This window comes from Strongylocentrotus purpuratus, unplaced genomic scaffold (assembly GCF_000002235.5).
Source record: "Strongylocentrotus purpuratus isolate Spur 01 unplaced genomic scaffold, Spur_5.0 spur5_scaffold_8, whole genome shotgun sequence".
NCBI classification, from domain to species: Eukaryota; Metazoa; Echinodermata; class Echinoidea; order Camarodonta; family Strongylocentrotidae; genus Strongylocentrotus; species Strongylocentrotus purpuratus.
In genome coordinates, this window is record NW_022145614.1 from 26,063,643 (window position 1) to 26,080,534 (window position 16,892).

General features: G+C 34.8%; 1 protein-coding gene across 11 annotated transcripts in view; it reads left to right on the forward strand.

Annotated features, from left to right (window-relative positions):
- Positions 1–16,603, forward strand: part of LOC593733 (septin-7) — an 80,291-nt gene extending 63,688 nt beyond the window's left edge. For 3 of the 11 annotated variants that reach the window (XM_011668629.2, XM_011668478.2, XM_011668844.2), the window contains 7 exons: positions 1,716–1,812; positions 2,288–2,447; positions 3,367–3,514; positions 4,453–4,595; positions 6,395–6,403; positions 11,527–11,568; positions 14,062–16,603. In XM_011668629.2, the coding sequence (XP_011666931.1) occupies positions 1,716–1,812; positions 2,288–2,447; positions 3,367–3,514; positions 4,453–4,595; positions 6,395–6,403; positions 11,527–11,568; positions 14,062–14,107 (645 nt within the window). In that variant the 3' untranslated portion in view covers positions 14,108–16,603. Of the gene's footprint in view, positions 1–1,715; positions 1,813–2,287; positions 2,448–3,366; positions 3,515–4,452; positions 4,596–5,333; positions 5,340–6,394; positions 6,404–7,077; positions 7,342–11,526; positions 11,569–14,061 lie in introns of all 11 variants that reach the window. The other 8 variants (XR_004062213.1, XR_971304.2, XR_971327.2 and 5 more) reach the window with 8 other exon arrangements.
- The last annotated feature ends 289 nt before the right edge of the window (positions 16,604–16,892 follow it).

A 16,892-nucleotide genomic window follows, 5' to 3' on the forward strand; every position in this document is an offset into this window, starting at 1 on the left:
TTTGGTAGCAAAAAGGGAATTGGAAAGAAACATGTAAATTATTAATAGTCTCCTTATGTTCTCCTTGTATCAAAGTAGATATATATATAAGATCATTTGGTATTCTGGCCATGATTTCCTGTGCATGGTGTGGGGGTAATTTCAAAATTAAAGAGCTGTGGGGGGGGGGGGGGGGGGGGGTTATTTCATATTACAAATCTAATAGATTTTGCATGCATTCTTGCCCGGATAAAAACCTGAACCATTTATTTCCCAATAGTGTAGATCCTACATCAAATATATGACTTCCTGTATGCCCTCTTATCCTCTCCTCAAGGCTCATTCAGATATGATGCTGCAAAACCGTGCCGTTTTCATTTTTATGATGACCTAAAGTGTAATACACTTCAAATTTCTGTATCATAAAACACTCAGAGCTATGTGAATACGTGCAAATCCATTAACACTTAAAAAAAAAACCTTGGCATTTTCTTTACGGTAATTTACCTTGCCATATCTGGATCAGCCTTTGCTGATGTATATTAATTGTTGAAGATGCCCTTCCTTGTGTTGTGAAGAACTGAAACTAGCTGTCTTTTTTATGTAGTACTTTTGTCAGCATGACTTTTGATGTGGTTGTCAATGTCAGTGGCCCTTTTTGTGCTATGTGTGTATCGCTTTCATTTATGTGAAAAGATGTTAGGTCTTGACCCCCTCCCACCCACCCCCTCCCCTCCCCAGGCAAGAGTTGATTGATGAGTGCTCTTTTTAGAGATTAATGGTGAAAGGATAGACTAGACTAGTACATGCATTGTGATTCCCTATGAACCCATGTAATTCTAACATGCAATATCCTCTGAATGATTATGCAATTTTCATCAGAGTAATATTACTAAATGATTTTGTTACATGATAACTTTTCTGGATTTTCTATTAAAACTAAAAACTTAGATTTTCCAAGTAGGATTTCAACCCCCCCCCCCCCCCCCCCCCGCCCCACACACATTTTAAGGCTGGTAAAGCCTGGTAGAGGGTTTTTTAAATACCATTTTTGACATCTCACAATTTCTGTAGACTGCTGCAAGGCTTTTCTGCTTTTATTAATTTTATTGCTCATGACTCTGAATCTTCAAAATGCTTCCTTCGTAATTGGAATGTAAGAAATAATCTTTCTCAAATGCATATTACCATGGTGCAGACCTGCTTTCTATACACTTTAAAGACCCTGCCGGAAGTGAAAAAAGAAAATAGATGAATATTATATTGTTGAAAGGAAAGCTTATGAGCCATAGATTGAAATAATTTCAATTATATGCTATTTTAGTGTCCACCAGAGGAGTAACGGCTCTCTGAAAATTTGAAATCTAAAGCTTTGAAAATCAGATGTTTTCAACCTAAAAGCTAGCTACGGGTAAAGACTTGATGACATCATTTTATGTGGACTATGCATATCCATAATGACTTTGCAATAATTAAGCTAGGCTCATCGCCTCAGCTAAATAGGCGAGCAGATCGAGTCCACATGTTATGTCATCACCATAACTGCGGCAGATTTGACCGATGTTGAACCGGAATTGTGACGGGTTTAAGGTTTTATTTTGCTTTTGTGCAATTCTAAAGTGTTAAATATTTGTTATTCCTTTATATTTGCATTCTATCTTCATTCAGCTTTTATTAGTATTGAAAGAGTTCCAGGAGTTCTAATGTTTTTTGCCTTACATTTTCACTTTGTTCAGGAACGGGTTCCATTTGCAGTCGTTGGTAGCAACCACATTATGGAGGTCAGCGGGAAGCGGGTCAGAGGTCGACAGTACCCATGGGGAATTGCTGAAGGTAATGTGTAAAGAGATCACTACACTTTTATACTTCTCAAATTGGCAGCAAGTTGTTTTGGAAACTCTCTGTACATTGAATATGGAATCCAAACTGTGATAGAAAGCAATATGACGAAGGATGTACCAGCGCTGAATGAAATATTCCCCCCTCCCCCCCCCCCCCCCAAAAAAAAAGAGAGAAGATTTTTGAGAAGGGCAATTTTTGTTCTGAGCTGTTTGTAGAAAGACCTACATGTCAAAGACACACTCAAGAACAAACATATGCTTAGAAACTATATTAATCATATTATTCACTTGAAATCTGTAATCCTGTAAATAATACAAGTCATTTACTTTATGGTATGTTTTATCAATAAAAAGTGAAAGAAAGTCTGAATCATGACTGTTTTTCTCCCTATTCCTGCTGATGTCCGTACTCGCCCTGTTATTGTAGTTTCTTTAATTCTGTCTCTTGCTTTTGTTGCTGCCAACAGTCGAGAACCTGGATCACTGTGATTTCATTCCTCTGCGTAACATGCTGATCAGAACGCACATGCAAGACCTCAAAGATGTCACCAACAACGTCCACTATGAGAACTTCAGGTGTCGCAAGCTCACCGCCGTCACGTCGGGAGATGCAAAGAGAAGTGGAAAGTAAGGGCTAGATTCTGTAGAGAATCAGGAGGGTGTTCACTCTTAATGTGTATATATGAATTGTATTTGAGTTAACAACCTTCTGGCTCTCAGCGTCTATTGTACTGAGTTAAAGATGGCATGAAATAGTTTTAATTGAACTTTCAACTTCTTAAAAAAAATCATAGATTGTCCCAGTGAGATGAATGTCCTGATTCAGTGTTGCTAGGCAAGCTTTAAAGTTATAGACCAGTAGTGGTAAAATAACGGTTCAAGGGGTTTGGGTGCAAAATATCCATTCAATATTGTTTAAATATTGCCTTCACTGAGAGGTTTAGATGGCAATAGTTCAACCTATATTCACAAAAAACAGAAATATATGCTCAAATATTCAATGTTAAAGTGCATTTTCGATATCTATCCAGGCTGGATCGGTATGATAATTTACCAAGTATATCAATTAGTAGGCAGTTTCCCGGCAAAATTTGTCAAAACATATTCTTTCAAATTATTGGTAATAAGAGCTTCCATTTCATTTTTTGAGAGGGGGGCGTTTCCAAAACTGATCATGTTGAGCAGAAGAATTGATATTTATGTATACCATGAGGTTTTGGACTGATCACAATGAGAAGAAAGTGAATCAGTCTTACCAGAAATCATGTGAATAGCATGAATGCTTGGTCAAAAATTTTGAGAATCTTCAGTCTCCATTAAAAAAAAAACATTAGGGCATTGGTAGAGCAGTTGTTATCATTGGAGGTTTCTACCGTGATACATGTATTCTTTCAAACTGATATGCGAAGAAAGAGCAATCTCACATGTTATTTTCTATCTTCATAAATAATTCAACCTTGTCTTCAAGAACATGTTTTAATGTAATTCAATCTTACCATTTATCAGTTCAGGAGGAAATCAAACCTTTCTCTCTCTCTCTTTGTAGGTCTAGCTCTAAGAACCCCATCGCTCAGTTTGAGGAGGAGAAGCTGGAGCATGATAAGAAGATGAGGAAGATGGAGTCCGAGATGGAGCAAGTCTTTGAGATGAAGGTCAAGGAGAAGCAAAAGGGATTGGAAGACTCAGAAGCCGATGTAAGTCAGAGTACCGTTTAAACGTGAGCCCTGTCTTATAAAGAGCTGTGGTTGATCTGAATCAATCGCAAGTCCTCTTGATCAATCGCAAGTTTGCACTCTCCTTGCTCTTATGTACATAGCTGCGATTAATCACAACTGTTTATAAGACGGGGCCCTAGTCATTTAATTACATTGCTAGAGAAACTTTCTGAAAGCATGAATCAGGACAGGTTCAAAGTATAGTACACAAGAATTCTTTATTCTGTTAGGTTTTGGAATCATCAAAATTCACACATTAAATTGACTCAATGTGTTCCTGAGATATGCAGCTCTGACAGGTTAGCCATAAAAAATATTTAATTTTTGTGTGTCACATATATGGCTAGTAAAAATAGCCCAATTTTAACAATGAAACTATGCTTTTATAAAATTGGAGGTAAAAAGTAAGTCTGATCCTTTGAGAAGTTGTCTTGAAAAAGACCTTCACTATTAAAGGGATTTAGTATCTTTGCCTCAGTTTCTAAACAAATTCCTGGATTTAGCTCATGCTGCAATCATAATTATAAACCTTTAGGTCAGTCAGGAATCCCATAATATTTACAATTAGATCGCCTGCCTGATTATCAAGATATTTATGATTGGAATTCGAAATTCCAAAAACCGTTTCCCCAACAATTTTTATAACATTACAGTCTATTGGGGAAAATGAGTATGATAATATCGGTCACTCAAAGATTTTTACTTTTTTGAGGCACTTCATGATCATTTTGAAGTGCAATTTTTTTAGGGCTTCAATATTACACCATTTCACAGATACTGATAACATGTAAGGCCATTCATCTCAGATTTGTAAAACTGGAAACATTGTTAAACAATGCCTTTAATATGCAAAGGCGGAATATCGCAGAACGTTTCTGATTTCCATTAACTTTATTATAAACACCATGATCTCACAGATGCAAAAACGCTTAGAACAGATGAAGAAGGGTCTGGAACAGCAGCAGCGTGACATGGACGAGAAGAGGAGAAACTTTGAGAAGGAAAAGGAAGCATTCGACGAGAACCAACGTATTAGGGACGAACAACATAAAGGATCAAAGTAAGTACACTTCAGGCATGTTTTTTTTTAATCTAAAAAAAAGATGAATTAGGGTGCAGTAGAGGGAAGTTTAACTTCAAGCAGGAAATGCAGTAGCACATTTTTAAAACCATACTGCTTTGTAATTACTGCAATATTCTATGGGATTCAATCAAATATTGTGGTATTCTTCTCTATGAGATGAATGATATTCCAAGGAGATTCAAATTGATGCAGTAATTTGGATCTAATCAGCTATGGATATTTAATGTTAAAGTTATTGGGAAATGTAGATATTGAAATACCTCTGGAACAGATTTTGTAAAGTCGCATGCTAAATATTAAAGATGCTGTTTCAAATTATTCAGAAAGCAGTTTAGAAGAAGTTTAGTGAATTTATGTGCAATGATTATTTAACAGAAATGAGCGCTCTGAATAGATCTGTAGAAACGTTTTTAGAGACCGTAGTCAAAAGTTTTAATGGCTCCATCATCTATTCTAACTCACTCCCTATGACTACTCATCTAATATGCAAATAACATGCAATTAGAAACAGTTGATTTATTTATCATATCGCTGATATAATTGACATGCTTGTAGAATTCAACCTTAATAGCAACTTGACTAATTGCTTTAATTAGTTCATATATATTGCTTTATTTATTCCTTTTTTTTCTTCATTCATCATACACTTCTGATCATGCCATTTAATCTATTGTCATCCTCCTTATTTTCCTATTTGAAATGTCTTTAATATAGACTGAAGTGATTATGTTTGACAATTATTATTTCTGTTTTATTCTATTTTTCGAGGAAGATATAGTTTTGTTGAAAGATTTTGGCCCTGGGTTTCTGCTTTACAGTAATTTTTATCAATTTCTATCAATTTCCTCAAAAAATGAGGTCATGGATTAATTTCTATCATTAAAATGAGTCCTTACATTGCTGTCTGCAAAACAAATGTCAATGACAAAATAAGATATTCTTTTAAACAAGAAGTGATATCTAGGGAATATTTGAGAGACAGACTTGTATTTTTCATAAGCCTTTTCTTTTGGGTGAGATTCTGTGTCAAATTGCTTTAATTCTCTCAACCTATATAAAAGTGATCAGCAAATTCTCAAGTTTTGTCAATAAGATTTGAAAGAGGGCTTTTTTAGTAGCAGGCTTCCTCAGAATTTTGTTCTGTGGGTCATGTTAAATTATTTTCATCAAGAAGAAAATGAGCGATGGATCTACTTTCCTCTGGCTTTCTATTTGCCAATGAAGGTCTGTACTGCCCTCTTTGTCTGTAAATATACCAGGTTATTGTTATGAAAGGTAGTGTGGAGTTACTGAAAATCTCATAAAAAAAATCTTCACAATAGAAGATGATTTTTCATTCATGGATGAAATATATGAATAAAACGTGACACATTGCACGGAATTGCCAGATTTGATCAGACCAAATCTAAAGCAAAAACAAATCATAGAATTTTAATCATGTTCATTATTTCATTACGTTTGTGACCATAATGGCCAAATACCTTGGACTCACCCAAATTCTTCCTTTCCCAGACAAGATATTGTAATAAGTTGACAAACTTCTTTCATGCGATTCCACGACTCCACATTCCCGTAACATCTTAAAATAAGGCAAGAGAACACAGTATTGGGTGTGCTTTTATGGAATTGTCATTTCAATAAAAATCAAGCTGTCATTTATGTACGAACAACATTGTATTTGTATAAAAATTTAACTCAAGACTATTTTTCTTCTCTGAGTTTATAATTCCCTTTATTTTCCTTCTCTTTGATTTTGATTTCATTTTGCATTGAAGGAAAGGAGGGTAACTATACACTGTTCCGCGTCAAATTTCCTCTTTCCTTTTATCTTTCTCACAAATCCAAATTTAAATCATTTTATTTATTTCCCACTCATTTGGTGGAAGGGTTAATTTATTTTCCATTCATAAGCTATGTATTCACAAATTTATCATTTTCAATAGAACTCATGCTTTAAAAGTGAGCAAAAAGAGTATCGTATTCATTCTTTCATTTGCAATTTTGATCATCTCACTTAAGTCACATGTAAGACATGTAAAATAGTATTCACAGTCCTTGCAAATGTTATCATTCTGTACTATTCAAGCATAGAATTAAAAATCAATACATAGAAAATATATAAAATGCACGATTCAGCATCTGCTCTGTTGAAAAGTATAAAAAATGCCACTTCTGTAACCCAAGCTCACAACACACCAAATGGGCATGATAATCTCTCTGTCGGATGAAAGCTCATTTCTGGGTTTGAAATTGACATGCAATAAACCATTTGTATGCATGAAACTATATGGGAATCAACATCCTTGGAGGATCGAATGAAGACCGAATGTCGTATCTGTGTACAGATCATTAACGTCTTTCCATAAAAACGTGCCGAAAGTCAATTCTGTGTTCGCTTGGTTAGGTCTGAGCCAGCCAGCCACCTTGCCTCATTTACATAATACCTGTGTATTTACAGACTGTGGGCCATGCAAATTGCATTCCACAGGAAGAAGAGCATTCTCATGAAACCACCCAAGCTCTTCAGCAGTACTGCCGATTGACAGCGCCCTCTGTAGGTCGCGGGGAAACAACACTAACACCTTTTTTGTGGATAAAAAAAAGCAAAAGAGAATTCATCATACACATCACTACCATCACATCACCTCATGCGCTTTGTGCGCAACCGTAGTTTGACGTCAAGCCTTCCCCGCGACAGAAATCTCCCCGTGCTGTTTTATTCGTAAGTTGGCATGGTGGAACAAACCCTTGCCTGCTGGTTGGTAATGATGCATGTAGTTAGGTCCACAGATGGCTCCAACAAGGAAAGGGTGTTCCCCTTTTTTCAAATGCTGATTCCTATGTAAAATTTGAAGCTGGAAACGAAGCCACCATACTGACATCCAAGTGTCCACTGTATTTGATTATATCATCCATAACTATTATTAATGGTTTCAGCACATCATATGGCATTTGTTTTAATATTTTAGTCAGTAAAATACACAACTTTTCATGCATTTCCATTTTACAGGCCCTTATGAATAGCTTCAAGGCTCCCATGGGGCCCTCAGGTGCCCCCAAAATGATGTAATTTGGTTGAATTAACAATTACCTTTAGTGAAACACACTTACAAATCTTTGAATCTCGTATACTAGATTGGGGCCTTAAAATCAGATTTTGGGTTTCCTGATACATATTTGGCTATCAAAGCCTCATACCCACAATCTATCATTGCATATTGATACCGAAATGGAGATTTACTATGTCCTATTACCCCAGGAAATTGTTTAAAGCAGTCCTCTTGACTGTCTAGAGTAGCTGATCCCTTGGGCCGCTTTGGGGGCAACTTAGGGCTCCTGTGGTCTGCTATGGGTCTTAACCCTTACCATATTTCATTTTATTGTTGATAATTTTTTTCAATAATTTTTAAACCAAACAACATTTTCAGCCAAAATATTCTGACTGAAATGTTTACAAACATTGGTGGGCCCCTTAAACATAAATTATTGGCACTTTGGGCCCATTTTTATAAAAAATCAGTCGGTTTCATCGTTATCAGCATCAAAATTTTACTTAAGAATCTTAATTGAAAAAAGGTGAACACCATTTCCCTGTTGGATCTGTCTGCATAACTAACTAATGGTAGAACCTAGGAAGTCTTGATTACCGATGGCATGTTGCATTGTTGTTGCATGTTGCAAAGTCTTGGTTGTACATGTACCTCTGTTTTATTGTGCTTGCCTATTAGTGTCACAGAGCAATACCAGTCTGGTTCTATTTGTACACCACCTAGATAAATGTTGTGTTACAGTTGCATGTTGGGAGAGTTTGCTCAACCTGATCTCATGGTACAATCCCTCAACCACTGGTGTTGTAGAACTTGTTGCCAATGCAGTTTCTCTGTTTCCCAGTTAAACCACTGTTTTGTGGTTGTTAAAGTTGCATGCCAGATCTCGCTCTACACACCAATATTAGTTCTCTAGAAATCATTCATGTTCAGAGAATTCGCATAAGAAGTCACCTTTCGTCTTGTTTATTGTTCCGCAAAGAACAAAAAACTCCATGGCAGATTATTTTAAGTGTTTTGGTGCAGTGTACCAGTGACATTTGTGTGAAGAGCTGTTAAACATCATTGTTTTTATATGTATATATATATATATATAGTCAAAGCTTGAAGTCTTGTATTATTCCAGCATTGTCATTAATGTTCTAACCCTGGCCCATATCCCTCCAAAAAAAGCCTCAAATTTCCTTCCTATTCTCATATCATCTTCCTTCAAAATCAATGTTTGCCATGAACATTTCCTTGATGTCTTTATCTTTTGTTACAGTTCCATCAGTTCACCTGTGTTTCCTTGTATTTTTTTGTCTGTCACCTTCTCTTTTTCCTTGATGTTTATTTAGACCTTTATCTATCTCCCTTTGCCATGGCCACTATTATGTATTCTATTTAAACAAAATTATCTGGCCCTTTGTATACCGGTACTCTTCATATTTGTAGATCCATTTTGCATCTTGGTTCCTTTATGGTATTCCTGTATGAGAAAATTGTTATTCTTGTTCCTCTTTTCGTCGTGCCTGTTTCCACAATTTCGCTTGCATCATCATGATAAGCATTGCTTTTGTTTATTTGTACGTTTGTTTTACCTGACTGCTATGAAAGCATAAACATGCTTGTAAGTAAGCAACCAGGGGACTGATGGCTGTAAGTCCTCTCCAAGGGATCGGTAACAGGCTTAATGCCTTACCAAAGGGCACTAGCGCATCGACTTGGTTTCAAACCCGGGACCTCCTGGTTTCGAGACCACTGCTTTATCACTGAGCCATTGCACTTCTTCATAAGCATGACCAGTTATGTGAACTTGATATTGATTCAGATTCCTTTACATTGTCCAGTTATTGGGGTTTATTCCTTGGTCCTTTGATTTGTAAAGTGGCTTTCCTTTTTTTTATAACCTTGCTCTCCTTAACTGCCTTGCCATTAGTATTCATTACTGTATTTAACATATATGTAAGTTTTCAATGCTTTCTTAAATGCTTTCGCCAAAGTAATTGTTCCTGAATTTTTGTTGTGCTGCCTCTTCTTCCAAACGTATATATCTCAAATCCTCTCTACACCCCCATTCCCCACCCTTCCCCCTCTTCCCCCTCCTCCACCTCCACCTCCTCCACCAAATTATTATCAGAAATATATTAGCACATGCACAGAGCAGCACACACATTTGTTTTGTATCATATATACCGGTATATATATATATGTAGCACCAAAGTTGTAATTGTCTTTTTCTTTGATATCATGCCTTGGCTTACATGTACCCCCTCCCTCCTCCCCATATGAGTTTATTGTGGTTTATGGCGTATCGTCTGTAAATCTTTGGTATCCTTACCCTTGGGGGCGGGGGAGGTAGTGATACTATGATTATCACTTAAAGCTTTTATTGCAGAAACAAGCCCTCTCTTTGAGTCTTTCAATACCTCTGATATATATGGTAGTCTTAGTCATACTTCCTCTTTGAATAGAGGCTCTTGTATTGCTTGTATACATACATGTATAGCATGTTTCAAGATTTGTAAGTTGATATGGTATGGTAAGGACATTCAAGACACTTTATTTTCCCTTGACATTACATAGTAAAAACTTCAACCTTATAGTGTGCTTTTTGTGTAGCATTAAACAAGTTTGAAAATTTTTAAAAGATACATATTTGTCATGCTCCAAGATGTTTTATTTTTCCAATGTTAAAACAATGAATTCATAGTCTTATTTCATTCATTTGTATGCCTCCGCCACTGAAGGTGGTGCTGGAGGTGGTGCCGGAGGTATATTTTTTATACAGTTAACATATCTAAAATTTTAAAATAAAAATAGTATTGTGTATATCGCCATCCCAAATAATAGACACATTAATACTTTTGTCATCAAAAGCTATTATAATCTGTGATGAAATTTTCAGTATCACCCCATAGATTATATTCTTTCATTACAATTCATGTATCATAACAATGTGAGCATCATTATCACAGTGTTCGCAGTACCGTCACATTTGCCAGTATTTGACATTGTCATCAGGTCATATACTGTAACTTTGTTATTGTTCCATATACATGTATTTAAGAATATCACCATTGAAATAAACAATCTGACCAAACCTACAATATCTGTAGGCTTGGTGAAGATTAATCCTCAAAAAATATCCTTTTATGATCAATTTTGTCCCACAATTAAACCATTGCTAATAAAGTATGATGACAAATAACTGAACACAGAAATATTTTCCATTTTGGTTTAACATTGTGCATTCATTGTTGTATTTCACAAATCAATAACATTAAATATCTTAGCTTCAAATCATACCCTTCATAGCAAAGTCATTTAATTCCCATCGCAGTACTCACAGAGGACATCAGTAATGGAATAACAACAAATGCACAAAGAAACGCATGTTTGATTTAAAAAAACACAATACACATGGCACAACACACACTGATCTCATTATTTTACATGTCCCAGCTTTTTACTTTCATAGCAAGATACTACATTTCAGAAAATGCAGAAGTATAAAATCATATTGCTTTGATTATTACATTTAATTGCATTATTATATTACATCCCACGACCAAGTATCTTCATTATCATTATTTGAAGTAGTTCTTAAATTGAAAGATAAATAAAAGCATGATTTTTGGTTTGGTTTGTACACTATTACAACATACAAACCAATAACATCATATCACCATGATAATCATAACTCATAGTATTATTTCATGACTGAAATGAGGTAAAAACATACCTTTGGTTTGATTTAGATTTTTATATATTTCATATTCTACCAATCGAGAGCATCACATTATTATTATAGTCATATATAGTCATATATCGTGAATGATATGAAATAAAACAATATTTTTAATTTCGTGATCTGATAGAAAACCTCTGAGCAAGAGATGGTCTCTTGACCCTTCCCAAAGGTAAAGTCCAAAGCTTTATGAGTTGCCGTCCATTTTTTGGCGCTGTTGTCTTTTCGTTCGTTTGATTTTGATCACTTTCAGCAGATCACCAGCTAACCGAGAAAACATTCAGCACAAATGAGTTGCTTGATTTGATTTTAAATCATATTATGATTCAAATTATAGAATCTTGTATATATTTTTTCTTTTTATTTAATTTAATACTTGATCTGAATTTGAGATTATACAGTAGATTTTGTGCTTTTACTAATACATGTATTAAATTATATGAAGAGAGCATTTTTAAAACTAACAATTATACACAAGACTTCATAGTAACAGTAAATTGTTATTGATTATTCATTTTATTTCGTTCATGATTTCTTATATTTTCTTATTGGTATCTCCAGTCGAGATACAATTTCAAATTAGTAATTTCTTGTATATATTTTTTTTCATATCAAAGCACTTACATTTAGAGTAGTTAGTGTGTTCAAAGACAAGGGAGAAAGAAGGAAAAAAATCTGTGAAATGCAGTGTTTCAATTATATCTGGATAGAAATGTATTTTTGGAAAAAAAAGCTACTGTATGTAGTTAAACATGTACAAGTGATTGTCCAATTTCCATAAATCTACACATAATAGGAGCATAAACCTGAAATGTTAACATCTTTTTATAAGCTAATTCACGGTTGCAGTCTGAGCATGAGCAGATAAAGGTCATTGCAGAACAAATTGTGAAATACACGGAGACGGAATACGTGCTCATGAAAGTTATGTAATCATTATTCATTCATGCACGATCAGTGCACCCCGTGATACACAGGTGGAAGTATTCTTTGAAAAGGGGAAACAAAGGCTATTTATGCAGCACCTCCATTAAAAATGTACAAAGTGGGACACAAAGATCTGTGGATATTCAGGGTCATTGCAGCCTTGGCTAACTGCGAACTGGTCTATTAGCCCAGCACAACACCACACCAAACATAGTGAATGAGACCGAGCAAGATTTACATGTGAAGAAATGTATAGACGAGTGTTCGATTTATACATGTTGTTTCCATCTCATTCTGAATGGTTGCTGTCATAATTGTGGCTTTGTTTTAATACAATTTGTTTATTTGAAGTATGCATGCCATTGTTTTCACTTTTGTCATTTTCATTTCAATTTAAGTTCGTAAAAAGTTGTTTTTCATGAGTTACATGTTTTTGTTTTAGTTGATCATTGGTTGAATATCTTTGTGCATGCCTTTTTGTTACGTTATTTGAAGCAAAATAGATAAATGCATTATGCCATGTCATGTGGAAGTCTTAAATTAGTATACCGGTAGGAATGTGTTGTAGCATGGGTCCTATGGGATGCCTATTTTGTTCCTTGTTCATAATGATCACCTTAAACAAAATCATTCACACGGATTTCCCATTTCTCTCTCCCCTGTGTAAAAGTCAAATAATTGCATGTAGTTTAATAGTACAAACGCAGTGGACGTCAGTGACTGTTTTGAGTGTTCATTGCATTCAAACACCTTTCCTTGTTTGTTTGTTGAAAGTATAAAAAAATCAGTCTCTTGTCCATTACATTATGTGCACACTTTTGCGCCGAGAGACCTGCCACCATTAAAATCCTATCCCTTTTCACTTTCAACCCCCTGGAACTTCCCCCTTTCCTTAAAAACAACCAGATTTAAGAGCCTCTGTGTTATTTTGCTGTACTTCCTGCAGTAAATCTTTTTCTGTATTGCCTAATATCATAACCACAACTACAATACGCTAGAGCTAGAGCAAACTAAATTGGTAGAAGCTTCTGAACATTTCTTTTGCAATATTTGTTCATTTTTCCACCCCACATGACTGTTTATTGTTCCTGTTTATTACCGGTAATGGCGTCATTTATAGATATTTTTTAGAGAGTGGAGGGGGGGGGGGGGGCGAGGGGGATGAATAATGGAAATTGCAGGATCAGTTGATAAAAATAAACCTGAATCATTTTGCCATCCACATATTGAAGGAACATTTGGAATCCATATTGTGAAATTATGTAAAACTTAATAATTCCATAACTTTCTAATTTTTCATCCAATTTTGATGAAACTCTCATTAATTTTGTTGTTGTTGAAGTATTTCATTTTTACAGCATGACATGTAATATTTTGCATCTTGTTTATTTACAATTTAATGAATAGTTTATCCTTTTTTTAAAAATCATTTTAATTACATGTACATATTTATGTGGAATCTATTTTTGACACGTATAAATCGTGATTGTCTTTATGTAGCGAGTTTAGAATTATATGCAGATGGAAATGTAATAATCTGTTTTACTCATATTTTCTCTCCTGTGTTTTCACTCTTTCTCCCTCTCCTTTGTCTGTTTTTCACTCTCCATCCTCCCACTCTGTCTCTCTTCATCTTGTTTCTTTGTCTCCATCTTTCACTCACTCTCTCTCTCTCTCTCTCTCTCTCTCTCTTCTCTCTTCACTCTTCACCACCTCTCTCTTTCTTTGTCTAATATAGGACACTGGATCCGAAAAAGGCCAAAGGAAAGAAAACTATATTCTGAAGACGGTCATCCAGTCATCGCAATCTCCAAGATATTTTTTTTCTTCTTTTGTACATTTTTCTACGTCCAGGAACTCTGTTATCCCTTTATGTGGTAAGAAATGTCATTACTGCTGCCTAGTGCATATTTTGTCCTCAAACGATCACAGCACTGCTAGCTCTGAGGTCTACGTATTAAGATAATTAGGCTCTGAGAGAAGGAACGGGACGATATGTTTTTAATACGAAATCTAGTCATTAGTTAATTAATGGATAAATTGTTCATCATTCCCATGCTTGTGAGAGCCTTGCATGATTTCATTATCTTTTTGATCGCTAGGAAAACCATTTTTTCAATTGAGTTAAGTCATCTTTTGATGAGCACTTTCGTTTGTACTTTGAACTTTATGATTACCATATAAAAAAAGGTATGTTTTCGCTTCAGTTTCATCACGTCTAATATTTGTTCTAAATTTTTCTAAAAGTGATGGCAGGAAAGCATTTCTCCATTTTTAAAAACTTGTGCTGAATCAGTGAAAAAACAAATCCCCAATGAACCGAAAACATGTACATTATTTTGGCATTTTTAGAGGTGAAATAAAGTTAATTAGGAAAAAGAATTGCGTCTATTATTTTCAAATCTGTGGCCCAGGTAACTCTAATTGGTAAGGTTATGTATTGATATAGTCGGAAGTAAAAGATCTCTAGAGAATCTACTATGTAAGATTATGTATTTGTTATTTTAGGGCTGTTCTTTTTCTAATTATTTTCAACGATATCATACCTCAGTGCAGCTTAAGCCATTATTCCAGTCATGGATTATTTTTCTCTTTGCCTATTTTTTTTTCTCACTCCTGCTTTTCTTGGAAAGATAAGAAATAGGGGTAGTTATTACAGTATGGTGCTCTTTTCTGCTTTCCAAACTGTTTTTAGACAGACTATTTTGTTCTTCTGAATTTTTAGATAGGGTGGAAGCAACCAAGCAGTGTCAGGGATAATGGATGACATTCTGTCGTGGTGTTAGTGTTTGACACTGAATACCAAATTGGATGTCAAATCATCATTTAGGTGTTACAGACAACACTAAGTTGACACCAACACCAAACCTGAAATCGCCCATTACTGTTGTATTGTAGATATTTTCAAGACCATCGCTTTTTATATGTTCTACCACAATGGTTATAAGTTACTTTAGTATGTATGTATCAGAAACTATTCTCTTGTTCTCCTGTATCCATAGCAACTAATATAGGCGTCGGCATGTTGTTATTTTTTTTGTATGACTCCGTATTTCATAATCCTAATGGCAGTATAGTTGACACAATAAAAAAACCTCTCTAGAAATCATGTATAGTTTCTACAAGGAGTCATAACTTAAATTCCCTTTTTCGGAGAACAATTGAATAACACATGTGCCTATGGTATTTATTATTTTTTATTAAACGATGATGACTATGTGCTTGTATAGATTGAATGTTGTGTACCTCTCCAATATATGTATGCATCTATTTTATAACTTGTCTTTACTATCCAAATGTCTGTAGCAAAGAGAAAATGTACATGTAGATAGAGTGCAGACATTATAGAACAAAAAACAAAAATAGCATTTTAGGCTTTTATACGACAGTGGTTACAAATAATAGTGGACGTAGCGTCAAGATAGAGTTGGCGTTATTTTACTGGAGTATATACATATGTGTACATATCATGTAATTTAAATTGCAAGGTTGCTTAGGCCCTCTGTTGGGCCTTTCCAACACCATTTTTTTTTTTATTTGTGGGACTAACATGACTGCATTTATAAATGAAACCGGCCAAAAAGTAATTTTTGTTTTCTTTGTTTTTTCATTGGAATGTATTTTTATTGCACTTTTTTGTTTTAATAGCTTTACAGAAATGGATAATCTATTGAAATGCTGCTTTTGTTATAATATTTGATTTGTAGGGGGGAAAAGGTGAATTGGTGTAGGTTTTGTGTTGTAATTTTATACGCACGTGGTTTCAAATAGACTTGTACCTCACTGAAGAAACCTGCAAAGGGAAGTTCAACGTCAACGGAGGAAATGGGAAAGGATCGTGACATATCAACTCTTCCAGTAGTTTACACCAATGAAGCGATTGCCCTCGTCATCAAAAACCAATTTCATCTGAATTATGCAACGTAAAATTAGGCCATATTACAATACTTCATTTTTGTCTTCTTCAAGTAATCTACTTCATAACATGGTGATGGGTATGAAAATAATAGTTGTGATATATCTCAAAAACAATTAGACAGAATTTTCCAAGTGATCTTATTTTTTATGAAAAATAAGTTATGACAATATTCTAATCTAATCTAATCTTAATTTTGTATGTGGAATACATTCAATATTTGTATACATGATAAAATATCCCTTATGTCTTGTACGTACAAAAGTCATGTACATATGATATGAACCACCAAGAGTATGGACTAAAAAAACAAAACTGTTTGACAAACTATGATTGAATAAAGTATCCCATGTTATACGTTCAATATGATCTGTATTAAGAAGACCTGTTATTTCAAGTTTTTGTCTTGATTGGGTCTTTCGGTGTCAAATTGTTCATTTTTGAAAATAAATTCAAACCCTTCCGAATTAAAAAGAAAAGAAATTTTAAAAAAGGGCGATTTGAAACAGAATGACCCAAACGAATCAGAACAGTAGTGCGGCCTGACATAGTTGCCCTGTTTCCAATCGTAAGATTTGGTAAGTTAACTTGGATCATCTATTGTCATTGCCAAATAGGTTGTCTGCCCGACCATAGCTGTCATTTTTAGCCTT